Source organism: Arachis stenosperma, chromosome 2 (genome assembly GCF_014773155.1).
Source record: "Arachis stenosperma cultivar V10309 chromosome 2, arast.V10309.gnm1.PFL2, whole genome shotgun sequence".
NCBI lineage: Eukaryota > Viridiplantae > Streptophyta > Magnoliopsida > Fabales > Fabaceae > Arachis > Arachis stenosperma.
Genome location: NC_080378.1, coordinates 7,160,889 through 7,188,131, shown reverse-complemented (window position 1 = coordinate 7,188,131; position 27,243 = coordinate 7,160,889). Strand labels below are relative to the sequence as shown.

General features: G+C 33.1%; 4 protein-coding genes across 5 annotated transcripts; 2 read left to right on the top strand and 2 right to left on the bottom strand.

Annotated features, from left to right (window-relative positions):
- Positions 1 to 4,206: 4,206 nt before the first annotated feature.
- On the top strand, positions 4,207 to 6,133 carry LOC130961658 (psbP domain-containing protein 1, chloroplastic-like). 2 transcript variants are annotated; one of them, XM_057887638.1, is made up of 3 exons: positions 4,207 to 4,428; positions 5,195 to 5,617; positions 5,711 to 6,133. In XM_057887638.1, the coding sequence occupies exons 1-3, from the start codon at positions 4,246 to 4,248 to the stop codon at positions 5,930 to 5,932; spliced, it is 828 nt and encodes a 275-aa protein (XP_057743621.1). In that variant the 5' UTR covers positions 4,207 to 4,245; the 3' UTR covers positions 5,933 to 6,133. The 2 variants fall into 2 exon arrangements, with proteins under 2 accessions (XP_057743621.1, XP_057743620.1); XM_057887637.1 differs by having other exon boundaries at positions 4,209 to 4,428; positions 5,189 to 5,617; positions 5,711 to 6,128.
- A 13-nt stretch (positions 6,134 to 6,146) lies between these two features.
- Positions 6,147 to 10,066, bottom strand: LOC130961657 (AP-3 complex subunit mu-like). Its single transcript, XM_057887636.1, has 9 exons — positions 9,880 to 10,066; positions 8,911 to 9,060; positions 8,727 to 8,826; positions 8,536 to 8,646; positions 8,356 to 8,445; positions 7,942 to 8,189; positions 7,098 to 7,307; positions 6,750 to 6,957; positions 6,147 to 6,625 (listed from the first exon to the last, which is right to left on the bottom strand). The coding sequence occupies exons 2-9, from the start codon at positions 8,943 to 8,945 to the stop codon at positions 6,380 to 6,382; spliced, it is 1,248 nt and encodes a 415-aa protein (XP_057743619.1). The 5' UTR covers positions 8,946 to 9,060; positions 9,880 to 10,066; the 3' UTR covers positions 6,147 to 6,379.
- A 5,913-nt stretch (positions 10,067 to 15,979) lies between these two features.
- Positions 15,980 to 18,513, top strand: LOC130961048 (chloroplast stem-loop binding protein of 41 kDa b, chloroplastic). The gene is made up of 7 exons (XM_057886692.1): positions 15,980 to 16,485; positions 16,648 to 16,738; positions 16,888 to 16,942; positions 17,270 to 17,330; positions 17,437 to 17,658; positions 17,765 to 17,881; positions 18,145 to 18,513. The coding sequence occupies exons 1-7, from the start codon at positions 16,144 to 16,146 to the stop codon at positions 18,409 to 18,411; spliced, it is 1,155 nt and encodes a 384-aa protein (XP_057742675.1). The 5' UTR covers positions 15,980 to 16,143; the 3' UTR covers positions 18,412 to 18,513.
- On the bottom strand, positions 18,507 to 21,693 carry LOC130961050 (soluble inorganic pyrophosphatase 1). The gene is made up of 9 exons (XM_057886693.1): positions 21,593 to 21,693; positions 20,628 to 20,749; positions 20,495 to 20,523; positions 20,321 to 20,386; positions 20,052 to 20,159; positions 19,515 to 19,580; positions 19,316 to 19,436; positions 19,142 to 19,223; positions 18,507 to 18,772 (listed from the first exon to the last, which is right to left on the bottom strand). The coding sequence occupies exons 2-9, from the start codon at positions 20,746 to 20,748 to the stop codon at positions 18,730 to 18,732; spliced, it is 636 nt and encodes a 211-aa protein (XP_057742676.1). The 5' UTR covers position 20,749; positions 21,593 to 21,693; the 3' UTR covers positions 18,507 to 18,729.
- Positions 21,694 to 27,243: the final 5,550 nt, after the last annotated feature.

Here is a 27,243-nt window from a genome sequence, read left to right as displayed (position 1 = left end):
AAAATAGTAAGAGCTTGTTTATTTGGAAATTATTTAAAATGAAAAAAATTCTATTTTTTTTAAGAAAAGAATTCATTTCTATTTGATATTCAATTTTATGATTTAGAATGACTATAATATATTAATAGAATAGAATTCAAGTTTAAAGAGTATGTAAGTGAATTTAAAAATTAAATCTCTATTGGTCTGATTTACAAACGAAAGAAAAATAAAAATTAAGATTCTCAACAAAATTTAAATCATTCATTTTTAGTTATTCTAAAAAAAATTAATTCTTAAATGAATTCTAATTCTTATCATTTTAAACAAACTCTAAGTATATTGATATTTCAATTAGACATGTTGGCTTTAAACTTTGAAAATTAAGAAAATTCTTAGTTTAATAAGAGAAGATTCCTGTCCTTTTATAGAATCTCATTTCGATCAAATTGAATTAATTAAGTTTTTTATAAATAAATTTGTGTGGATGAGATGAAAAAGAAGAGATAGAGTTAGGTGAGAAAAAGTATGAGAATGAGATTAGTATTGAGTGTGGAACTGAGTACCGCCACCTGATATTATCCTAATAATCTCACTTTAATTTATTCCATTTTGTGTCATCAATCAATCCTCATTGCATCATTCATATTGAAACGGATCCTTTCAAATTTTTTTAGTTAGGTGAGGTTATAAAGTATAATCTTTTTATTATACACTTTTTTAAGTAGAAATACAATGTTAGTATTTTTGTGAAATTCTATTTTTGAGACAGGAATATTTCATATTGTAGTATTTGTATACATATATATTATTATTTATAATGGAAATAATTTATGTAATAATTGAAAAAGAAAAATCCAATGCTAGAGATATTGTGGCGATTTAAACTCTGAAAAAAACATTTAAAAATGAACAATTTTAATTTTAGAAAAATGATGACAATTTAAAATTATCACAAAAAAATAAAATATTGTCATAGAAAATAATAATTTAGTGATGGTTTTAAAAAACTGTTGCTAAACATAATAAAGAAAAAATACGTATTATAAATTAGTGACAGTTTTATATATTTAAAATCGTTACATAATTTAATGACAGTGTTATTAATAGTTGTCCAAAATTGTTATTAAATTCACTGACAACGCTCAAATTAGTGATGTTTTTTGAGCTATCATAAAAAAATTTAGCAACGATTTTAAATAATAAAAATAACCGTCATAAAAGTATTGTTTTGATACAATGAATATAGATATCAAACTATGTTAAATTTAGATGGATACACCTATTTCAAATAAAATTATCTTTCATTATATGATATATACATGTAATTTCAACAAATTAAAAAGAAAAATTGTATTCAAAATTAATTTTTCTTCATCTTTTTTAGCATTAGAATGATTTCTTTTTTATTCAAGCTTGTGTCCTTGTATAAGAAATGAAACTTGCTTATCAATTTAATTATCCTTATAATTCAAATAATATAGTAAAAAAACTATTTATCTCTAATAGTAAAAATTGATCGATTGAGATACTTTTTTTAGATAGTTCAAAAGAAGTTCGACCCAAAATCGGAGAGAAACCCAGCTTTAGTAGTATTACATTACTCTTTTTGACATTGTCATAAAAAATAGTCCAACACTACTTAATATAGTTCAACATCAAATCAGACTAGAAATTATATAACAAGAAAGGGGAAAAAAAATTCATACAAAACACCATGTTTATACTCTTAGCACAAGCACGTTCTTCTGTTGGTTGCATTCCATTCTTTTTAATTCCAGTGTACCCAATGCTGCCTCGTTTCCTTTGTCAAGCTTTCTCAAACCTTCATTTCTTTGAATGTGTTGCTATCCATAAATTTCATTCCCACATTTTGGATCACTTGTGTTAGCCACATGAGTTTTTTTTTTTTTTTTGTTCCCACAGTATCTCCAACCCAACAGGTCAAGGACTAATCCGTTGCGAATCTGAACTCCATTTAAGGCTTTGAAGTTGGTCAATGAATTGCTGCATGTACAAGGCGGAATTCGAACTCCCGACACTTGCTTAAGCGGACAAGTGAGTTGACCACTCGACCAACCCAAATTGGTTTAGCCTTTATTTCTCAATATTCTAAACTCTTAAAGTCCCAACTTGTACCTATTTTCATTCATCCAATCCACAAAATTTTTATTGTCAAGTATGATTACCAAAATAACTACATTTTGGTTGCTCACACAATTTTTTATAGAATATAATTCTATAATAGTTATAAAGATGAGTTGAACCTAATTAAATTATAAAACAATGTATTTTTTAACTACTAAATTATTATAGTTATTTTATATTTATCGTATTACATAAAATTTGAAAAAACAATTAATCTAATAGACACGTGTCTATTAAAACCCTAGTATTTAGAAAGCATGTCCGTTTTTCTTAGTAACTTTTTGGGCATTCTTTGACAATTGCATGATAGAGTTCATGTTCACATGTCAAAGAGAATATTATTGGGTGATTGATCTTTACTCATAGCCATCAAAATTCATGTTCATATATTCTTATTAGACGCATTTTTATTTTCTTTCCATGGTAGCTAAAATCCAAGAACCAAGGGACCCTCCATTGTAGCTATTAGCTAGCTGGTTAATTTTTTTTTTAGCACCATATATATATATAGAGTTTAATTTTTATGCACGGAGAATATAAAATGTTTTACACACTCGTGCAATCATAATCGTTTTCTTTGATGATACTATTGATAGTGCATCAAAATTAAATTTTATATACATATTGAACGGCAATGGCATCAGGTCAACAAAAAATACAAGGTCACCCAAAGGAAAAAAAAAAAAGGCAATGGCATCTTGAACTTAGTACTTGTTGATCTTTTAGGTCATTTCTAGAAAAAGATGACTTGTTTTCAGGTGAATTGATTCCAATTTTTCCATTCAACTTGTATATATAGATATATATTACATCATTATATATTTCAATAAATTTTGTACATATATACCAACAAATTAAATGTATATTTTGTCCGAATGTTTTGTTTAAATTTCAATTTTATTTCTAACATTTTTTCATTTTATTTTTGTCCTAAATATTTTTTAAACGTAATGTTTAGAATAACATTAATTAAGTAAGCTTAAGAGTCTTTAAAACAAAAATAGGGTGAAGAAAAGATTTTAAAGAAAATAGACAAAATATTATTTAGGACAAAAAGATTACTTAACTTTGGTCGATATGTATTTTATCTCTTTAAATGTTTTAAAAAGTGAAAATTGACACCCTAACGAGTTATCAAACAGTGGAAAACAGATCTTTGGCTGTTTTCTTTCAAAAATACATTTGTATTAAGGAGTAATTTTGAAACTAAAAACACATAATATAAATTTCATTTTTGAAAAAAAAAATATGCAACTTATTATTGCACCATTTGATGACGTTAAGGTGTTGAATTTCACATTTGAAAACATTAATTAAGTTAGAAATTACATATGAGATCAAATTCAATAAGTAAATTATATTCTATTTTACCCTTTTAAAAGAATTGATAATCTCTTAAGATTTCATGGTATAAAAAATGGAGACTACCACTTTGATAAAGACATTAAAAATGTTTTTTTTTTTTTAAAACGTTTACATGTATCATGATATTATTTGACATATTTATTAAACTGGTTAATAATTTAGTTTTTAATAAATTAGAACAAAATCAGTTTATTATAGCAATAATAATAAATCCAATTATCCGCACTATAATTATTAGACCCGATTTGATCCGATCGATTTACATAATCTAAACCGAATCATGTCTAATTTTTTTGATAAAAAGACAAATATATCCCTAATTTTTGTTTTAGAAAAACAAAAAAAATCATGATCCAGTTGGTTATGTAAATTGGTCGGTTCGACCGGATCGGATAACAATTAGATATTGTTATTGTTATAAAAAAATCAGTTTTATTCTAGTTTGTTAAGAAATTCAAAAATAACAAATTCATTAATACGTCTAATAATAATGTGACACATAAATGTCTTTACAAAAAGATGGTTTGACGTCTTTATGAAACATCTTCCATAAAAAATATCTACCCTTAATCCATTTAGTATGTTCATATATTTTTTATGGATACTACATTGGGCTAGCTAGCTTTATATGAGGCCCAATCTATTTTTGTCTGGCCCAATTTTTTCTTTAAAATAATTAATTAATAATATAATTTTTTAATTGTTTATTCTTATCAGTTATCAGAATGAGATAACACAAACTAAGGAGGAAGCATGGCGAAGATTGTGGCAGTGGCAGAAGAAAGAAGCTTCTTCTTCTTCTCCCCATTAGCTTCCACCCTTTCTGAATTTTCTGGAACTAAGCTTCACTACTCTCATATTCACTTCAAGAGAAAACAATGGCAGATGAAAGCAGCTTCTATCACTCAACAATTTCCCTGTGATTACTCTTCCAAGGTGTGTGTTAACTTTATCAAATAGAATTCTCATAAAAGAATTTGGTTGAACTCCATATAATGTTTTATATCAAATTTCACTGGTTGGTGTGGCCATTTAGTTGTGATAGTTTGTTACCATATCTATCAATTTCTTTTTCTGTTTTATGCTCTTCTTTGATTCTGTTTTTATATAATAAATTACCTTTCTCATCTATTATGTTATAATAGTTATGTTTTGCATAACCAATTTGGATTGGTCGAGTGATTAGCTCACTCGTCCACTTAAACAAGTGTCGGGTTTGAATCCTTGTTCATGCTCCAACTCATTGGCTGTCGACTCTTAAATGGAGCTTAGATTCCCAACGAATTAGTCTGTAGTCTGTCGGACTGGAGGATACTGTGAGACACCCAAATTGCATATTTTTTAGGCATGAAAAACCCAACAAATTATTGCAGTTTGGATAAAAATAAATTTTTAGAACGCGCATTAAATATACTCTAGGATTATGCAAGTATTTCTCTAGAGTTGGGTCGAGCACAGTGTGTTGCCCCTTGCAAGTTAAGTTTTATAATCCGATAATAATAGAAATGATACGATAAGTTAATTATCTAGAGTTAAATTCAAGTATGATAGTCTATATTCAAGTAAAATATGTAAGGGAATTTATAAGATAGTATATAAAAAATGATAATTTAGGCTCTAATTTTCAAAAGGTAATTGTGTTTTAGGCATATTTATGTGTCTGCTAATTAGTTATAATGTATAATGAATGAATCAGACTAAGGCTTTTGCAGTTTCAAGGAGGAAAGCCTTGTCCTTGCTCCTATCAACTTACATTGTCTTTGAAGCTGGCTCTGATGCATTGGCTCAGCAGTCGCTTCCGTTGCGCGAATACATAGATGCATTTGATGGCTACTCATTCAGGTATCCCAGCAACTGGATCCAAGTGCGAGGTGCTGGTGCTGACATATTCTTCAGAGACCCTTACATTCTCGACGAAAATGTATCTGTGGAGATTTCATCCCCTTCATCTTCCAGATACAAGAGTGTCCAGGACTTGGGTACACCTGAAGATGCCGGAAAGAAGGTCCTCAAGCAGTATCTCACTGAGTTCATGTCTACAAGGCTTGGTGTTCGACGCGAATCCAACATCCTTTCTACAACTTCAAGGGTTGCTGATGATGGCAAGTTGTACTACCAAGTTGAGGTTGGTTTGGTTTGGTTTACAGTTACAGTTACATTTTGAGAATGAGTTTCATTTCCATGCATTGAACTGAATCCGATCGAATCGAATATATAGGTAAACATAAAGTCATATGCAAATAACAATGAGCTTGCTGTTATGCCACAAGAGCGCGTGGTGCGCATGGAGTGGGATCGGAGGTATCTTTCGGCTCTAGGGGTTGAAAACAACCAACTCTATGAGCTGAGATTGCAGGTGCCGGAGAATGTCTTTGCAGAGGAACAAAATGATCTTCGCCAAGTCATGGATTCTTTTCGAGTCAACAAGATTGGTACTTAATCTGGCATAATCATAACCGTTCTTGATTCTAACTAATGAGCTTGTAACTACTGGCATTAACCCAATTAGAAGATTGAGGTGTTAAGATAACATTAACAGTTCAATTCTTCATTATCTTCAATGTATCAGATTTTGATAGTGTGTTTGTCATTGTTCTCATCTTTGATGCACTTGGTACTCAACAAAAGTTTAGATAAGTAATAGAAACCGTTCATTCATCTGAAAAACATACAATTCACTCACACTAATGCCAATTTAAAGACCAAAAGATAATACATTATATTCAAATTATAAGTGGCAATGCTGCTTCATGAAAACAAGATATTTCAGACAGCAGAACACACTATTAAGTATTCACTTTACAAATAAAACCAGCCATTATGTAGCAGAATTTCATATCTAGAATCTCATCATGTCTCAGAGGACTTCTTAATGGGATACACAAGGTTATGATCTGACTTCAAATTCGCCTGCACGGGTAACAGCACGAAAACCTTTGTAGAAACGGTAAGGTACAGTCTTCAAATCCAGTTTATCTATTTGCAGGCCAGAGAGAGCAACACCCATCATCTTAAAACCCACTCTAAATGTAGGGAAGACATGAAGGCGCTCCAATCCAGTCTCGAGCACCATTGTTCCAGACATTGAAGGTGCTTTATCTTTTGGAATCCGACCAATGTTCCAAGTGCATGTCTGATAAAATAGAATACAGAGACAGCTTCAAATTGCATGCTGAAGAATAGAGCAAAGTAGGTTGTATTCGAACATATATAATTGACCCAAAAATTAAGCAGAAACGTTGCTGATTGTTAGGTACCTTGTCAGCAAGGATGTTTACGGTTCCATGATTTGAGGTAAGATCCGCAGATAAAATATACGAAGGAAGCTGAAACTGAACTGTAACTGAATCAATAGTCTTTCCATGATCGTTTCTTGAGCCAACCATTACGTTAAGACGGCATGTCCCACCATCTGATGTCAACTGTGGCTTTACATATATTGGGGTGCTCTTCAATTTTCTAACCCTGAAACAAGAGTGAATCACAAAAATATTAAGAGAAAACTGGGAATGCATGGAACGAAATTCATTTCACAATTACTTTTCTCTATCCAAGATCAAGTTTCAAATTCTGATTCAGACTTAACATAAAGCTGGACAGCTTACCTGTAACTCATAAGTTTAAATTGTCCATCAGGAGGCACAAATGAAAGAATCTGATGTGATTCCCATGGGCGAAATCTAACACAGGGATGGAACCTCACTTGATCTAGGATCGAAGGATTTGTAAATGAAAGCGTCAGGTCAGGAAGACCAGTGATGTGGGAATTTACTTGAACTTCGCCATAGACCTCGCATTTCATCAGAGCTCCATCCCTAAATCAGCAGAACTGTTTAGCAGCAAGTATAAAAGAAGTGCTGCATAAGATTTAAACTACTAAGGACGAATCTTGAGATGATCTTAGATAAATGTCAGTCACATAATGTTACAGAGGTTCAAAATTACTAGAATCAGTAGTATCCCGTCACTAAGCTTGCAAAAAAGGTGTGGCAGGCTTAGGAGCGAAACTGGAAAAAGAGTAGTATAGTATAAAAAACAGAGAGAAGTTTCCAAGATCATCGTTTGTTGAATCCTTTCCTTGTGAGAAACGCAGTCGATGTTCATCAACAAAATGGAGTCTATTAAAAATATGCCAACATCAGTTGTCCATCACCCTTTGATTGCTACATTTCTTCAAGATGCTTAGCCATTTATATAAAAATGATTTGATCCTACTATAGTTGTACCTGAGATATTTTATTGGATATTTAGGATGTGTATATGTAAGATTTTATGCCTTGGGTGAGCTAAAAACTATTTCGATTCACGTTTGGTTTTAGATTCAAAGTTTGAAATATTTAGCATTCCTTATTTCACAAAAAAGAGACCATAAATGAAATAAACAAATAAACCACCCATAGAATGATCCATTATTATTAAAAAGTGAGAGATGAGAACGAGTATATAGACCTGTTTATTGTAGCATCCATTTCTTCCACAAGATCTACATAAACTTCATTCTGGGCATACTTTGCGTCCGCCGTTCTCCAGGGAACACAAGAAGATGTTGCACCAGGAAGAGTGTCGCTTACATTGGAACTGGTGCCAGTGACAACACTCAAGACTTTACTAACAATATTCGGTGGAGCTATCATCTCTTGCAGGATGTTAAGTTCTGTAGTTAGTGGGAAGCCATTATCTATCATCTCATCCAGCAGCTACAAAAACAACAACAACAAATATAAAGGGGCCAAATCCTAGCAATATTCTGGCAATGGTTGCAGAGTGAAAGGCGAATGGATGAATAGTGAAGGAGAAAAAAGAAAGCCTAACAACATTTCATTTCATATGGAACTCTACCAATGAAGTATTTCAGAAAAGTACCTCATAAACAATGATAAAGTTGTCCTTTATCAAATCTTCGTTCAAACCCCCAAGGTAATCATTGAGGACATCTGCTACCCTACAAAGGAACTGAAGAATCAGACAGTTAAAAACAAACAGAGTACAGTACCATTCATGAAACTATGAGCTGCAAAGGGAATGTATAAACAAATAAAATACCTCAATGGCCATCAATGGTGGCATCTCAACTTGGGTGCAAGCCAGAAAGGTGATTCCCTCACGGAAAACTTGGAAAAGATAATGTGTGGGAGAAGCAATAACTGGAAGTTGCTATTCAGAAAGAACAGAAGAATGCCCTAAATAAAAACAGTAGAGAACAAAAATTTGAAGATATAATGTGAGAAAAGTACCTTAAAGGAGTCACCTTGAGAAATGGACTGGTCCCAAAACCAGCCACATATGGAGCGATCTACACGGTGGCCAGTGAGTTGTTTCTCTAGCATCACCTCTCTGTGGCGAAACCAGAGATCAAGAACCATTGGTTCAATAATTCTAAAGAAGGTGACAAATTGATAATAGGAAACAGAGTAATACCCAGAATCGGAAAGAAGGAATATGCACTGCAACATGTTTGTAAATCTGAAAGAAGTTTCTGGATATACAAGATCCAGAGTCCAGAAATGCTAGGGATGATAATTCAGTTGAATACAGCAAGTTCCACCAATTCCCTTCCTTTCTCTTCCTCTGAAATAGTCACATAATTGTATTTCACAGTAAATAAAATAAGAGGTTTAATATCCACTTATCTACCTCACATTTAATCTTTTAACTCATCACTGTTTCAAATTTATTCTCTTTGCCGGAATAATCAGTTTAACCAGAATTCAACTAGAATAACCAAATTATAATAAAATAATATATAATATATTAAAAACCATAAATAGTCACAAAATAACACAACCATACTTTCTGTAGATGTGAAAATACATCAAATTTCAAAATTGAAAATCATCAACTAAAGTCTCATTTTCTCATGTAATAAGTAACAACTCTCAAGTCTCAAATACAACACCCAATCTAAACAGGTACTTCTTCTAAAATATTCCTATCCATATCCGAAAAAATTAATTAAGAACCTAATAAGATGTTGACCTGTATTATGTTAAGCAAAGCAGTTAGTCAAACATATCAAACTATTTAACAGGTCTCAGCTATCATCTTAACAAGTCACTAACTTGATATTCTATAGCATAACACATTTGCCACAGCAGAAAAGCACTCCCCCAAAACCCTAAATTCAATGCACCAAAAATAAAAAACTCATCTGACAATTGGATCCAGTACCATCCCTTAAACTATTATAAGTATAAATCTCTGTACAATGATTGTAACCATATCAATAATATCATACCATAACAAAAGCAGCACCAATAAATCAATAACAGATTAACACTTTTAACAAAAGAAAATATAGATTAACAGCAACAACAAAAAAAATGAATAAGAACGTAGGAAAACCTGAAAATATAAATAAACGGAAACAAAAAATTAAAAAATACGAACCAGAGGAGGTGGCAGAGTAGCAGTGGGCAGCAGAGCAGTTTAGCGGCGGAGAAAGTGGCGCGACGGGTAAAGGGAGGACGGATGAAGGGGAACTCAGAACGAAGAAGAGAAAGAAGGAAGAAGTGATGCAGACTACAGAGAAGAGAATTAAGGGGCCATTTGGGAATTTGGGTCTGTTTTGAGGTTTCTATCTTTTTTGGGGCTTTTATGTAAATTGTTATTCTTTTATGGTCTAGTTGTATAATATGTAGGTTTTTAGGGATCGTTGTACAAATATAGTAATTACATGGGCTAATTCGGCAAGAGTTCCCATAGTTGAGTTTCGATAAACTGATAAAAGTGAAGCCACACGTTTTTTTGAAGGCAATGGTTTTTCTTAATTTTTTGAGTAAAAGATATATCGGTCCCTGACCTTTTTAAAATTGGACATTTTTGTCCCTTAAGATTTGAAAATACTTTTAAACCCCTCACCTTGTAAAATCTGGGACAATTGAACCCCTCCGTTGATTTGGGTTGAAAAACGTCACCGGAGAAGGCTGATGTGGCTGGGGGGAGTGTGACCTGTCCGTTTAGGTTGCTGAGCTGGAGGGGATACTAAAAGTTGAAGGACAGATCGATCCCTCACCCACAAAACGACGTCGTCCCCTTTCCTGAGCCCTATTTGATCGAAAACCTTGGAGGAAGATATGGGTGTTGATGCTGCGATCGTCCATGATGAGTGAAGGGAGCTCTTCATGCACAAGACCTGGAGGGGGATCTTCATGTGCTGTGTCAGGAGGATGTGAGCAAGTTGTGATTGCGCCCAAGTGTTACTGTGGCGTCTACGCCATTATGTACAAGTCAAGAACGACTAGTAACTCTAATAGAGTGTTTCTTGGGTGCCCACTGTTCAAGGTAAGTGAGCGATTTTTACAGTAGTTGGCTTATAGTGTGCTGGGTGTTAATGGGTGATTCACTGAAATTTTGTTCCAGGCTAAAGACCCGTATTGCCGGTACTTTATGTGGCTGGATGAACATTTGAAAAAAATTAGGGCCGTCGAGTTTGAAGCCTTGGGTGCGGTGGATGAAGCTGATAGAGTAGCCATTGAAGAACAGCTGCTTCGAAATAAGGATATTGAGAAAAAAGTAGAAGAGTTGGAGAGGAAGCTGTTGTCTATTGAAAGCAAAAAAAAATTGACTTTGTGGCATATAATTGTGATTGGTGTAGTAGTTGTTGTTGTTGCTGTATGTATGTTTAGGGTGTAAACATGATTGATGTTCATGGAGTTGGTTGTAATGGTTGATGTAAAAATGGTTGATGTACATGGAATTGATGCAAAAATGATTGATGTACATGGAATTAGTTGTGGTTGCTGTATGTATGTTTTTTTTTTGGAATTCTTTGTTGCTGTGTGCATATAATTTAGAACATTAAGACATTATTCCAAGCATTAAACAAGATAGTAATTCTGGATAGATTTAAAGCAAAACGTTATAATGACATTGTATCTGATTTAATCCAAAACATAGCTAAACAGCATGAGTTAACTCCAAAATATGATAATTTCTGGTTGGCATGTAAACAAGTTTGCCAAGATTACTTTGCTAATAAGCATTGTCTAATGTCATGCTAATAACTAGCCAAAAAAAAACACACAGAAATCATGCTGCCTTGTTCACTTCTTCTGAGGCTTGAGAATTCTCTTTGTGGCACTGGTAGCTGCTTTCATGGTCTCCTTCGAGGGTCCCCTGCTGGTTGGAGTTTTTCGTGTGTGTGGTGTTGGATTTGGTGGTGGATTTGCACTTGTTGGTGGTCGAACAATTGGTTGCTTGGGTCTGAAAGTATGTGCAGCAGCATTGGAGTCTGGTTGGTCCATTCTTGGCAGCTGGGATGGAGGTCTGAATGGAGTCTGTGCTGGAGCTAAAGGTTGGGCCATAAATGGTGCAGGAACTGGTGCAGACCCAGCTGCCTCCCTAGCAATAGGTTCACCCAATGTTTGACCCTATGATTGATTTTGATCCTATGTAAGAAAGACACAGCAATGTAACCAAATGGGGTAATTAGTGCTTAAGCAGTATCAATTTTGTATTACTGACTAATAATAAGAAGCATAAAATGGAGGGGCTGATTAGTGCTTTACCAAATGAGGTCTAAAGCATTTTTGGGTGCCGGCTTACCTCTGGTTGAGGGGCTGATTGTGAAAGGGGAAGCAGCACCAGAGCTTGTGAGTTGTCAACTGTCTTCTTGGGTTTCTTCTTCTTTGGTTTCCAGTTCGGGTTGCTTGGAGCTCCTTTACAAGTTTTATAATTATGCCCTTTCTCGTTGCACTTGCTACATGTAACCTGGAAGCTCCTTTTCAGCTTTTCTCCTTGAATATGAGCTTCAGCAGGGTCCTTGTTGCGGTTGTGCACCTTTGGCCGCCCAATAGGCCGTTTGATAGGTGGTGGGGCAGGCCTCAGCTGCTCAGTTGTGGTCCAGAATTCTTCACTTGGAACGGGCTTGATGCAATGTGCATATGTCTTGTGAATGGACTCCATACACAACCATGGATGCACGTAATCCTCAACCTGGTCATGCCTCTTTCTGATAGCAGCAATAGCATGTATGCACGGCATGCCTGCATAAACAGCAAAAGTTACATGTAAAAAAGCATAATTTTACATACGACCAAAACATATTAGTTGGGCTTAAACTCTTTACCAGTCAATTGCCAGGTGTTGCATGAACAGGTGTGCTTGATTAGATCCACGTCCACTTTCGTCTTCTTTCTTGTGACCTCAAACCTTTTTCTTTCATTGTCCCCCACCCACTCAGCTATCCACCTACTGCTTGGTTTTATCTTCATCTGCAACCTTTTCTCTTGAACTGGTGCTAACTTACCCCTATGGTGTTCTAACAATCTAATGTGCTTGGTCATCTTTCTCATTAAGTAGCACCTAATCTCCTCACACATTGTCAAAACAGGTTTTACTCTGTATTTTACTACCTTTGCATTGAACACTTCACACATATTATTAGTCAGGTTATCCACCTTGGATCCATGACTAAAATAGGCTTTAACCCAGGTGGTAGGTTCAAATTTCATCAAATATTCCCATGCCGCATTGTTTACCCCCTTCAGCCTATCCATTTTCTCCTTAAATTCTGGTTCAGTTGTACACCTAGCACACTCCCACACAATGTCTCTAATGTGCATGTCTTTGAACCTATTAATAAAGTTCTTCCATATATGCATGACACAGTTTCTATGATGTGCCCTTGGCATGACCTCTTTTAAGGCTGGCAGCAGGCCCTACTCATTTCCACCAACAATTAAACAGCATTATAGGCTACCCTAACAAACTATAGAACTAAGCACATTATAAGCTAAGTCAATAAACACCAAAATATAAACAGCAAATAGGGTAACTCAATAAACACCAACATCTAGACATGTTATATGCTAAGATAGATGTACCAGCCATGGACAGTTTTCACCTCTGCATGCAACTCTTACCCTTTCCTTATCATTCTTTATCCACAACAATTCTCTCCCCTCAGCTATGAACATATCTTTCACAACCTCTTTGAAGCCATCTATGGTTGCAAACTTGGTACCCACCTCAAATCTCCCCTCTCCAAATCTATAGTCTTCATTAAACACTGGAAACTCATGCTTGTCTCCCTCATCCTCTGAGGACACTGGTGTGTGAAGGTCCTCAGATGCATACTCATAAACTGGGTCATCATCATCTGATTCCTCCTCATTCATATAGAGCCCTATTGGAGGCCTGTCATTAGGCTGCACAGATGGAACATCTTCTTCAGCATGCACAGCAGCACCAGTTTTTTGGGGCTTGTGATGAGGAACACTTCCTTTGGGCTTCGCTGTGGGCCTGGTTCTTTTGGGCCTCGCACTAGGCCCAGTTCCTTTGGGCTTGGCAGCACCTGCAGTCTTTCTCCCAGCACCTCTCTTGTTCCCACTTGACTCTGCCCCTGGCCCTTCCTTGACAGTGACCCTTCTTCTTGGCATCACTTTCTCCTTTCCTTTCACAGTGCTTCTTTTCTTCATCAGATCATTCTCCTCATCACAACTAGATGAGTCATCATCAGAACCAGTTTCAGTACCATTCGGAGGAGGTTCATACAAGTCGTCCTCCCCACTACCATTCCCATCCCTTGCTGTCGATGGTGATGACTGAAGCTCCCGCATGATACTGTCCACATCAACTGCATCATCAAATTCTTCCGGCCCCTGTTCTGCAGCAGCTTCTACTTCCACAATCTGTGGCTCATCAACAACGTGATTGAAGTAAATATAGAACTCGTTGATATTTGAGTTCCTCAACTTGTTCTCCCGCATTTCATTGATTCCAGCATTCCCTCTCAGTATGTGCAGTCCAGACTCAAGATCATTACTGGTTGGGTCATACCAATAGACTGCCCTGTATGTTGCATAGCCCAGACCCTTGAATAGTGTAACCAAATCCCCAAAATTTACAAAATCTAAATCCATCTCTGGAAATTTTTCAACCTTCCCACCAATATACTCAAGAGTGCCACCGGGTCCTCTACCAAAATGCCCTCCATGGTAAAAAACAGGTACAGCATATATATCAACCATCTGCATTACGCACAGATATAGCAATCACACATTAAACCCTAGATCAAGTGCCTGAGAATTTGAAATCAGTTAAATCCCTATAGAATTTTTTCCAGTCTTTTCCCCGAAACAGAGCAAGCGATCATCACTAACCCCAACCCCATGCATTATATTCTACCAAAGACTTAAACAAGAACGAACAGTGTGATTCGACTAATACCCTTACCTCTGTAGCAGAAGGCAGCTTCTTGCAAGACGAAGCCTGTCAAATCCTTCGCCACCCGCAACGTCCACTGAGCACACAACACCTTCTCAACAAGTTGAAGACGTTCTTTTTTTTTTTTGAGGGAGAAAGAAACTGTTTGTCTTCAGGTAGGGTTTTCAGTAATTACAGGCGTGGCTTCTGGGTGTTATGGGAATAACAATATGTGAAATCGGCTCAGGGAAGGGGACGACGTCGTTTTGTGGGTGAGGGATCGATCTGTCCTTCAACTTTTAGTATCCCCTCCAGCTCAGCAACCTAAACGGACAGGTCACACTCCCCCCAGCCACATCAGCCTTCTCCGGTGACGTTTTTCAACCCAAATCAACGGAGGGGTTCAATTGTCCCAGATTTTACAAGGTGAGGAGTTTAAAAGTATTTTCAAATCTTAAGGGACGAAAATGTCCAATTTTAAAAAGGTCAGGGACCGATATGTCTTTTACTCTAATTTTTTTTTTTACAATTGATAAAATAAACTGTGATCTTTTATTATTAATTTTATAAGTGAGATTAAAAATAAATAAAAAAAAATTAAAAAATACACTTTATATTTTTAATTTTTTTTTAACAATTAAGATGATCTATTCTTTTTTTTTGAGAGTTTTCATCTAACAATTTTTTACTTTCCATAAAAATTACCATACAAATTTAGATATATAATTATATATATTTTTTAAGATCAACAAAAAAATGAGAAAATACATTTCCGTGCTTGTGTGCTGGATTCAAATGAACAAATTTTGTACTTATACTTTTAAATCGATGTATAGGTTGCGTCTAAAAATGAGATTGAAATCGATAGACAGATATTAAAGATAAAGAAGATTGAAATTAAATTAAATCTCTATATTATATTTAGTATAAAATATATTGAATTAAATTATGTCTAAGTATCATATTTAATTTAAGATATATATAAAAATTAAAAAATTAAAAAAAAGTATTTTTTAAAAAAATTATTATTAAAATTTTAGTAAATTTTATTTTCAATTGCTTTCAGGATCTGAAAAAAAAATACTATCTAGATTTTTTATTCCTCGATAAAATTGAAATTTTGTATTACATATCAAAGTTAAGAAACTTAGGGTTGGAAAGATTTTCTCTCTGCCATTGTCTGGCCTATCTTTCCTTGTGTTTGGAATTGGAAGGTGGAGAGAAATAAGAGGTGGTAAAATATATATATATATATATATATATATATATATATATATATATATATATATATATATATATATATGGATGTGGTTCTAACTTCTAAATAAATAAGACTAAGAAGGTGTGGATGAGGTGGAGCTTAGGTGGGGTCCATGACTTATCAGAAGTGCAAGAATGAGAGAACACAAACCAACACCAAGTAAGAAGCAGCATTGAGTGAAAGAAAGTGTTTAACACTTTCAAATTTTAGTTGAATCCAACTGTGTTGTGTGTGGAGAAGGAAGCATGGCAAGGTTTATGGCAGTTACACCTTCCCAACAGAATAACCAACTCTCCTTCTCCCCCTTAGCTTCCTCTCTTTCTGATTTCTCTGGAACCAAGCTCCACTACTCTCATATTAACTTCAAGAGAAAACAATGGCAGCCAAAATCAGCTTCCTTCTATGTATCAGCATCAACCACCAAGAAGATTCTAATCATGGGAGGTACAAGGTTCATTGGTGTGTTCTTGTCTAGGCTCCTTGTCAAAGAGGGCCACCAAGTCACATTGTTCACAAGAGGAAAAGCTCCTGTCACTCAACAATTACCTGGTGAATCTGATTCTGATTATGTCGATTTCTCTTCCAAGGTGTGTTACCTAGATCAATTTTCATTAGCAATAGATATAGGCTCAATTGTAATTAGTTAGTCACTTTAGCATATGCTAATTAGAATAAAAATTAGTTTAACTTACTAATTATTTGATGCATGACTGATTGCATAATCATAACTATTATGTATTGTTTTGCAGATACTGCACTTGAAAGGAGATAGGCAAGACTTTGAATTTGTAAAATCTAGTCTCTCAGCAAAAGGCTTTGATGTTGTCTATGACATTAATGGTGAGAAAGCTAAAAGTTTGTTTGGTTCGCGTCTTTCATTTTCAGCGTCAGAAAACATTGAAAATGAAAGACGCAAACCAAACAGGTCCTAATACTCCCTCGTCCTTTCTTCGCATTACCTTAAATACTACGTCACAATGATGTTTTAGGAAGAGAGGCAGTTGAAGTAGAGCCTATTCTCGACGCGCTCCCAAACCTCGAACAGTAAGCTCAACTAGTCTCTGGCAACATTAGAATAAAGTTACAAATAAAGCTATAGGGATTTACAGTTCGAATATATTAGTCTCTAAAAAAAATAGCAGATGTGGATACATTACTTTCAAATTAACCCTTATGATTAGGGTAGAAGGTCTTAATTTGAATTAACTTGTCCAACTGGAGAACTTTATTAGTATTTTTTTTTTCTTTAGAGACTAATATGTTCGAATTGTAAATCTTCAGGGATTTATTATGTTATGAAATGAATGAAGTTCTTGTTTGAAATAATCAAATTAAATTTGGGTTCTAAATCTCATGTCATGCCATTTCAAGGTTCATTTACTGCTCTTCTGCTGGTGTCTATCTCAAATCTGATCTATTGCCTCATGCCGAGGTCAGTTTACACTTTACAAACATTCTGCGTTAATGCAGGGTCCAGCAAAGGGTCGCACCTGAAGGATGTTAATTGAATACTAACACTTGTTAAGAAAAAATGATAGGTTGATGCAGTGGATCCAAAGAGCAGGCATAAGGGAAAGCTTGAGACAGAGAGCTTGCTGCAATCAAGAGGTGTTAACTGGACTTCAATAAGGCCGGTCTACATTTATGGACCGTTGAACTACAACCCTGTCGAGGAGTGGTTCTTCCACCGGTTGAAAGCCGGCCGCCCCATTCCGATTCCCAGCTCAGGACTTCAGATAACACAGCTTGGTCATGTTAAGGTGCCAAACCAAACTCCCAATGTCACTGTCCTCTATATGTAATCATATTCAATCATTTTTAAGTATATGTATATATACTAGTAAATTTGTGGCTAAAATATTGCAGGATTTGGCAAGAGCTTTTGTTCAAGTTCTTGGTAATGATAAAGCCAGCAAGGAAATATTCAACATCTCAGGAGACAAGTATGTAACTTTTGATGGCCTAGCAAGGGCATGTGCGAAGGTAATTAAGCAAGAATCGTTATTAACAGAGAGTAATACTCCAAATCAGTCCTTAAAAAATTTAGTCCTTAACAAATTTTAGTTATAACTTTCTTTTTTAAGAACTAATTTGGGGTATTACTCGTAATTTTATGTCGAGAAACCATGTTAGGTGTATCCCAAAATCATGGTGGCTAATTTTGGTGAATGATTTTAGTGTACACATAGCATTTTTGTATGTCGAGTGTTAGTTATATATTGGCTGCCGCGGTTTTCATTTTACAGGCTGGTGGTTTTCCTGAGCCAGAGTTGATTCACTACAACCCTAAAGACTATGATTTTGGGAAGAAGAAAGCATTCCCATTCCGTGACCAGCATTTCTTTGCATCAACAGAGAAGTCAAAGAGTGTGCTTGGGTTTGAGAATGAGTTTGATCTTGTAGGAGGCCTTGCAGACTCTTACAACCTTGACTTCGGCCGAGGAACCTATCGAAAAGAGGCCGATTTTTCGACAGATGACATCATTCTCGGCAAGACTCTTGTTAGTGTATAATTAATTACTCTTTTTCAATTTTCATTTTGAAGTTGTTGCCTTTTGCTATGCTACAATCTAATCAGATAAAGTTATCAAATATATAAATTCTTCTTATGGCTATGAATCCAGAAAACATTTGCATACATGTTTAAGTAAGAAAACAATTCAATCAACTAAGATTGAATATGAAGCATTACATAATTGAGCAGTGTTAGTTTGGAATATCATCCAAATAAATGAGTATAAAGTACAAATATATGTAAAATTTCATCATATTCCAAAACTGTCCTGAATTCAGAGCTTATTGTATTTCATGGAGAATATAGTATTCTTTGTTTATCTCCTCAAGGTCTGCATAATGTACTCAGCATAGAGATCCCTGCACCGAAACCACATATTTTTTAACGTTATAACTACGATTAAGTCTTATCCTACTAAGTGGGGTCGGTTATAAAGATTGAAGGATGCCGAAGTGTCTTGTCGTAATCAAATGTAGCTGGACAAGAGAAGGGGAAAAAGGGAAAACAATCCACAGGTTTGTTTGGTTTCTATTTTTGTTTTCAATATTATGTGTTTTCAGAATTTTGTAAAGGAATAAAGGAAAATAAGAAGTAAAAGACAGACTATGGGATTTTACTTTATTTTCTTACTCTTCACTTTTTTCGACTCAAAATCCTAAAGCCGAAAAATGAAAATAAAACCCAAACAGGACTTAATAGTTGCTGAATGTATATATATATATACTCACATTGAGTACTGGATGGCTTCAACTGCCGCGGATGCCGGCAAAAACTCATTAACTGCCACCTCCTTGTTCTCATTCTTCTTGTCTAAACAATTTGTTAAGTAACTGTGCTCGAATTGCGAAAGAACATAAAAGCTTAGGCAACAAGTTACCGAATTAAGATTGTTTTAAGGATACAGTCTTCGAAGAAGCGACGGATCTCAGAGAGGCGGTGAGGCGGAAGTTCTTTGATGTCGGTGTAGTGCTTATACTCCGGATCATCAGCACATACAGCAATGATTTTATCATCCTTCTCTCCCTGTGCCAATAGAGACAATTTTGTTATATGATGAAAAATGGTGGAAAAAGAAAAAAAAAAAACCAGAAAGAAAGATACCTGATCAATCATGGGCATTAATCCAATGGCCTTAGCTCTCAAAAAACAACCAGGAAGAACTGGCTCCTACCACATATCAAACAATTCAGTAAGCTACTAATAGATTTACATACATACTATACATACATATTTTTTTAGTTCATAGGTTAAGTGCCTGAATTGTACTAATGTTTTTCAACTAGGACCCTCTAGTTTAAACTTTTGCGATCAAGTCCCTATACTGCATACATATTATCCTGTATAGAAACTTGATCACAAAATTTAAAATAAAGGAACTTTGTTGAGAAACATTTGTACATTATATAGACTTGATTAAGAATGTTTAAACTTTGAATTGGAGAGATCGCCAAAGTAATTTATCGTTACATATATACTATATGTAAACATAAGATGGCTAGCACAGAATTTGATTTCGAATTAGCATCATCTTTTCAATGAATGTAAAGTTTGATTGAGAAGAATGGCAATCCAAACATGTCAAAAATTATTTCAGCAGTTTTAAGTTTTAAGAAGTAACTAAAATGGTGAGAGTTTTACCTGCATGAGGACCAAGACATCAAGAGGATCATTGTCTTCACACAGAGTACGAGGAATGAAACCGTAGTTATGAGGATACACAACTGATGAATATAAAACTCGATCAACCTGGACATAAATTTTATATGAAAGAAAAAAGTTATATAAATTTGAAGTTTATCTATGTTCTTTAGTTTTAGTTGACTAGAGTTTAAGAAGCACGGACACTGACACTGACTTGATGGATGAACAAAAAGGAGATTGGAGCGTAAGAACAAGAAATTAGACACCTTAATTAATCCAGTTTTTTTGTCAAGTTCATATTTGACTTTGCTTCCTTTTGGGATTTCCACTACCTGCAAGAATCAACTAACACATTGAACAAAGCAGAAAAAGTAACACAGTTTGGAACACTGGATTTATATGAACCTAGGTAGCACATATGAATATGAATGTTGACTTACACAGTTGACTATTTGTGGGGCTGAAGGGCCTGTATACAACATATGTAACAAGATTTAGGTGCTCTAATTTAGATTGAATAGAGTGAAACAAAAGTAATTAGGGACAAGTTAACATTGTTAATCAAAATAGTACCAATTTCAAGATCATGCCAGGGGTGTGCAGCAACTGATCTGCGTGACAAAGATGACAAAATCCTTTCGTTCAAGCGTGGAGCCGGACGGCTTTCTTTCGCTGCTTCACCCTTCTCACTCATCCTTAAGGAAAAAGAAAGATAAGAATGCAAAAGATCAACATGAACCATCAAACGTTTTGGTTCATGCTCAATAAGAATATGATTATGAATCATAACATGCTAAGATTCCTCACTTGTTCAATATTTATAGGCATAAACCTATTTGAAGAAGGAAGCAAATATCAAAATAGGTAAAATCTCACTATCCTAAAACAAGATTTGCCTAATTTTTCGTCCACCCAAATAATCTCTAATGCTGTGTTGAAATATTATTGAAGTTTCTATATCTGTTTCAAAAAATTTCAGTCTCCTGTGTCTACGCTTTCTAGAGATACCTAAAATTTTGTATCTCGAAATTTTAGTCCTAATCCCATCTCTCGGTCTCTGAAAACAAACGCTACCTTAGTTTTCTGTGGTAAGACATCTACCAAACACAATCACAAAAGACAGCTACACAGATCAAACGACACAAACCTTCAGCATATATTATATCTCAGATTTTTCAGTTTTTCCCAACATTAATCAACGGCTATACATAAAATTTTCATCAATATCTTGCACATATGAATCTACAGCAAAAGTCAATGACATTTTCAGCTATGCAACTAATCACACTGACTTATTATTACTTATTAATTGGATCTCAAAAGAAAAAAAAGGCCAATTTTTATTGATAGATAGAAGGAACTATATAATAAGCTAGTTCAGATATTCTACCAATTTTGGTGCAGTGATCAATAGGAAAAACCTCAAAGTATCATTGAAATAGGTTTAGCAGCCATGGCAGAGAACCCAGAAAAGATTATGATAACAAAAAATGTTATTATAAGTTTATTTAAAAAAAAATTGAAAAGGAGATGCATACCTTGAACAGAAAGAAGTTCAAAAAACCAAAACCGAAAAATTGCTGAAAAGATGGTAGCAAAGATATTGGTGCAAGTGCAAGTGTTTTGGTGTGTTATGTATTTAAATTTACAATTATTTATATATATTATATTATAATAAATTAATACTAATAGAGTCTAAAGGGTTCTGAGTCAGTCAAATCTTTACAAGAAGCAAATTTCAAATTGCACAATTCACTATAAAATAATTACTTAATATTGTGATTTTATTTTACCATGAAAAAGAAAAAAGATATAAAGCTAACGATTATTAACCAGCGTCTAGTTAGTCAAGTGACAAATAATATTTATGAGTCAAATTCTTTTATTAATAATATCAATATAAAGTTAAACAAATATATAAGAGAGTAAAATTCAATCCATTTTCTATTTATTGTTTTGAAAGACAACACAATATTTGGTTGAACAAAAGAATTATTAAATATTCATACATAAAACATAGAATAAATCATAAAAAATGTACTAAAAATTATTTTTAGCATTAACAAAAATATTTTTTATTTTATTATTAATAAAAAAACCATTAAATAATTTAAAAATATATTAAAATTGTCATGTTGTAATTATACTTACTTTATTATTAACTAAAAAGTATGACACGACTCATTTGTCAATATTAATGTTTTATTTGTCATATAAAAGTTTTATTTACTAATTACTACGTTATTTTTTTTATTAACATAAAATATCTCAGTTTACGTATTTATATTTTTATCATATTTTTAAAATAATTTGATAATCTTTTATTGATAATAGAATTTAAAATTATTTTTATTAATGACAAAATAATTCGGATACGTGTACCCTCAAACATATTGATTGATTCTTAAAACGGTGCCATGAAAAAAAAAAAAAGACATATATATACATCATGATGTGAATAATTCGAGATTATTTTATTATTTTTTCTCTTAAGCAAAAAGTATCATTTTTCCAGATAATAATTAAATAGAGGAAATTTGATATTTAATACTTAGTCTAAATAAAAATAACAAACCAACAAGAACCCTTAAAATTCGTTTTTTCAACAACGATCAAACAAAAATAAAAAATTCCTTAACCCATAAAAGCCATCAGTGATTAGAGTTTTGTAACCTTAGATCCTTATTAGTCAAATGTATCTTAACAACTTCTAAGTTCTAATATGTACATATAGATCACTTTTTAGTATCCATACAACTCATAATGAGTCATCATGATCATGATACCAATACCATACATTTTCCCTTCAACATATATACCAAAATAAAATGATGCTGGCCAACGAATTATAACTAAAATGATATAATTTTTTCATATTCATTTAGAGGTCACAAATGCTGTCGCTATTTTTCTTGAACAAATTTGTATACTATAAAAAATAATTGTTTTTATCTTTCCTTATTTTTTATCAGTTAATTTTAATATACTTTTTTAAAATAATTATTTACGTAATCAACGTAAAAAATTATTATTTTTGTTAGCATAATTTTATGTAATTAGATGTACGGATAAAATTATTTTATATTAATATTGTATTAAAATCAAATTCTAATTTTAATATAAAAAGAAAAATGATATAAAATATATATATTTATATTTTATGGACCCTTTATTTGTCTCAAAAGGTATTGGGCGTATAACAGGTCACAGATCCTCCAATGCCCCCTTTCTTCACTTGATACATTCATTGCTTGCACGTTGTGTTTGATTTAAAAAAAAAAGGGAAAAAAAAAAAACAAGAAAGAAAGAACAAACTTTCGTTTACTTAATCCTTTCACCAAATAATTCAAACCAAGCACATTGCACATGGCTATCTACCAAAACAACAATATAACAATTCAATCTTCCCAAAAAAAAAAGGAAAAAAAAAAAAAAAAGAAGTGGCTACTACAAATCACTCTTTGTAACCATAGCACTTTAATTAATAGCAAATTAGAGACACACTCACACGATAGATGATATAGTTTAATAAGTGTTATATTATGTAAAAATTAATTAGATAATATGAAATTCATGTTAAATTTAAAGTGTTTTATATTAAAAATATTTTATAAAATATTTATTTGGCCAATTCGAATTACTCATGATTTAATTCTGTCCATTCTTTTATTAAAAAATTAATAATTGATTAAAAAAATTAATAATTTAAAAATTAAAAAATATATATTTTATTTCATGCATTAAAAAAAACTCACAAAATATTTAATTACTAGACTTCTTTAAAATATTAATGAGCTATCAATTCGAATTTCATACAATACTCTTTTGCCCATTTTTAATAGTTCATGAAATTTTTTTTAATAAATTTATTTAAATTATACCACAAAAAATATTTTATTCTATACAAAATAATTTTAAAAAATGACTTAAAAGATGTTAGGAGTACTATAAAAATTTGTAATGTCCTAATAACTTGGGACATTAAAGAAATACTCTACCTAATTAATAATAATTTAGAAATTAAAAAATATAGTTATAACCAGTATTTATCTAAATTATTAGAATATTACAAACTTTTATAATACTTTTAACATTTTTTAAACCTTTTTTTAAAATTATTTTGCATAGAAAATAACTTAAAATAGCTTAAAATAACTCTTTGCAATCATAGCACTTTAATTAATAGCAAATTAGAGTCACACTCACACGATGGATGATATATTTTAATAAGTGTTATATTATGTAAAAATTAATTAGATAATATGAAATTAATGTTAAATTTAAAGTGTTTTATATTAAAAATATTTTATAAAATATTTATTTGATAATTTGTATATCATTATATATAAAATATAATGCAAATTGAAAATTAGTTTATTGTTTTAAGAATTTGAATTTTATTTATTTAAAAAAATATAAATTTTTTATATTAGAGTTATACGATGTTATATTTTTATTTGTTATTTTTATGAGTTAATATTTAAAATTGTCTCTGAAAGATACTTTGATCTCCATATGAGTCTTCGAAAGATAAAGTTAATCAAAATTGTCTTCGAAAGATGACGGACATGACCACGTTAGTCCTTCTGTCATCTCGTCCGCTGAGCTGGCTAACATTGGGTGACGTGTTCCGTTAACTGCCTGGGTGGATGACGCCTACGTGTACGCTGGGATTGCTGACAAGGTAAGTAGGTTAAAAAAAATCAAATCAGTCCCTTAGATGATGAACCATAATCCTAAATTCGATGATAAATAAGTCGCAGTCTACAATCATATGGCCACATAGTTGGGTAGATCTTGCAATTGTTGGGTCGCTGGGAGGATAGAGGTCGTAGTGGTGGTGTGTCTCTTCGGTCGCACGATAGTAATGGTTTCAGTGCTTCAATGCGAATGAGGAGGAAGACTCATAAGGAAGCATGTTTCTGCAGGTTGAAGACTGTGATAAAAAAATCTGGCACACAAGAGCTTGTCTTTCAAGCATGCAGCTCCAAGAAGAGAGCTTGTCTTTCACAAATGCTTGGCACCATAACACTCAAAATCCAATATCAAAGGCCATCCTCACTTGAATCAAACCCCGTAACCGCCCCAAAGCCACCACCTTTACGCCGACCCGCTTCAGTCCCTACATCCACAATCTCGTTATTGATGCTGTTTGAATACTAGCAACCCACGCCCATTGGCAGGACTCCCTCGAGTCTCGCTTTGCAGAATCTGAAGTTCTAGTTTCGGACGTTGTCCATTTCGTTCTAGATCGAATACACGACCCCGAGTTGGGTTTGAAGTTTTTCGACTGGGCTAACTCGAGACCTTTTTCTTGTTCCCTCGATGGCTTTGCTTATTCCTCTCTTCTTAAGCACTTGACAAGATTTAGAGTGTTCTTCGAGATCGAGCTGGTTTTGAATAGCATGAAAGTTGGGAACTTGAAGCCTACCCATGAGGCTTTGAACTCTTTGATTCGAGCCTATGGAGATTCTGGGATGGTTGATGCTGCCCTATGGTTATTCTATACAGTGCGAAAAGTGCATGGTTGTTTTTCCAGTGTTGTCGCTTCTAATTCGTTGCTGAATTGTTTGGTCAAAAGGAAGAACGTTGAGGTTGCAAGGAAGCTGTATGATGAAATGCTTGTGACAGATGGTGCCACTGGTAAGGTTGTGGATAACTATAGCACCGGGATAGTGGTTAAGGGTCTATGCGACTTTGGGAAGGTTGAGGAAGGTAGAAGGTTGATTGTATCAAGACCTGGACAGTAAACGAGGTCGTATCAAGTCCTGGAGGCCATTGAATCAAAACAGCATTGTTTTGTTACTGTGCCACGCGGGCAGTTAATAGAACACGTCACCCAACGTTAGCCAGCTCAGCGGACGAGATGACAGAAGGACTAACGTGGTCATGTCCGTCATCTTTCGGGAACAATTTTGATTAACTTTATCTTTCGGAGACTCATATGTAGATCGAGGTATCTTTTAGGGACGATTTTGACTATTAACTCTTATTTTTATTTTTATATTTGCTTTAGTTACCGTATTTTGTCTTTTTATTCGGTGTTTTTTAATTTATAAATAATTAAAGAAAAATAAATAAATGAGAATGAAAAAACTAAAAAAATATAATATAAAATTATAAATTAACCGTATAATTATGATATATTTAAATGTAGTTAATAAGATAGGTCAAATTTAAACTTATTTAAAGAAGTTCTGATAATTGGTATAAAAGATTAAAAAACAAACAATAGTGAAAAAAATCTTATGAAGTATGTATACATAGATCAAATAGTAGTAAAAGTTTTAACATATATAAATTATATTATTTAAATATTTATAACTAAAATTTTGTATTATAATTATTATTATTATGAAAATTTTAATATATGTTTATTGTATTTAATTAATATTTTATGTTTTAGTTGAATAATAATAAATAATTTTTTTAATTTTTTAAAAGTATTTTATTAAAAGATAATTGATTGATTTTTATTTTTTGTCAAATTCTTATAATTGTTGACATTATTAGTAAAAAAAGGACTTAAATTTATTGTAAAAAATTTAATATCAATTTTTATATGTTATAAATAGATTAGTTTGATATATAATGATTCAAAGTTATGAACTTATGGTTGTTAACGATTGAAGTTCTCGCCAATGAGTTATAGCTCAAATGGCATAGTCTTCTCATATTTATTTAAGAGGTTGCGGGTTCGAATCTCTTATCTTTGGTAAAAAAAAAAAAAAGAAAAAAAGAAAACGATTGAAGTTCTCTAAGAAGTGAAATAAAATTTTAAGGCTTTTGATAACATTTTTTCCTGGCAGGTAAGGTCAAAATTTGGGAGAGGAAAAACATGAGTGATTAATACATGTGTTATTAAAAGAGATTTACTACTTACGCTCAAAATATCATTATCTTTTAGCAAGTTAGGAAGAAAAACATCTTTATAACAATAATTATACAAAATTTCATTAAATATTGCTTTATATATATATATATATATATATATATATATATATATATATATGAATTAAATAACGGTGGTTTTTTATGTCACCAAAAAAAAATAAAGCTGGTTTTGTTCTTTGTTAATAACCAGAAACTCCTTAAAGGCCCAAAACTGGAACCATTAAAAAAAAATACAAGGACTGAAGGAGGACCAAGGCCAGCATCAGAAGCAAAACGAGGAAACAGGCGAAAAATG

Bases quoted from the DNA above. Each gene is read 5' to 3' on its own strand.
- LOC130961658 (XM_057887637.1), top strand. From the start codon at position 4,246: ATGGCGAAGATTGTGGCAGTGGCAGAAGAAAGAAGCTTCTTCTTCTTC. The intron at 4,429-5,188 runs GTGTGTGTTAAC...TGAATGAATCAG, and splicing joins CCTGTGATTACTCTTCCAAG to ACTAAGGCTTTTGCAGTTTC. The intron at 5,618-5,710 runs GTTGGTTTGGTT...TCGAATATATAG, and splicing joins AGTTGTACTACCAAGTTGAG to GTAAACATAAAGTCATATGC.
- LOC130961657 (XM_057887636.1), bottom strand. From the start codon at position 8,945: ATGTTGCAGTGCATATTCCTTCTTTCCGATTCTGG. The intron at 8,827-8,910 runs GTATTACTCTGT...GTTTCGCCACAG, and splicing joins TTCCTTCTTTCCGATTCTGG to AGAGGTGATGCTAGAGAAAC. The intron at 6,958-7,097 runs GTAAGCTGTCCA...CTCTTGTTTCAG, and splicing joins TTTAAACTTATGAGTTACAG to GGTTAGAAAATTGAAGAGCA.
- LOC130961048 (XM_057886692.1), top strand. From the start codon at position 16,144: ATGGCAAGGTTTATGGCAGTTACACCTTCCCAACAGAATAACCAACTC. The intron at 16,943-17,269 runs GTAAGCTCAACT...TGCCATTTCAAG, and splicing joins GCGCTCCCAAACCTCGAACA to GTTCATTTACTGCTCTTCTG. The intron at 17,659-17,764 runs GTGCCAAACCAA...AAAATATTGCAG, and splicing joins CACAGCTTGGTCATGTTAAG to GATTTGGCAAGAGCTTTTGT.
- LOC130961050 (XM_057886693.1), bottom strand. From the start codon at position 20,748: ATGAGTGAGAAGGGTGAAGCAGCGAAAGAAAGCCGTCCGGCTCCACGC. The intron at 19,224-19,315 runs GTATCCTTAAAA...CAAATTGTTTAG, and splicing joins CCGTCGCTTCTTCGAAGACT to ACAAGAAGAATGAGAACAAG. The intron at 18,773-19,141 runs GTGAGTATATAT...GTTTCGGTGCAG, and splicing joins GAAGCCATCCAGTACTCAAT to GGATCTCTATGCTGAGTACA.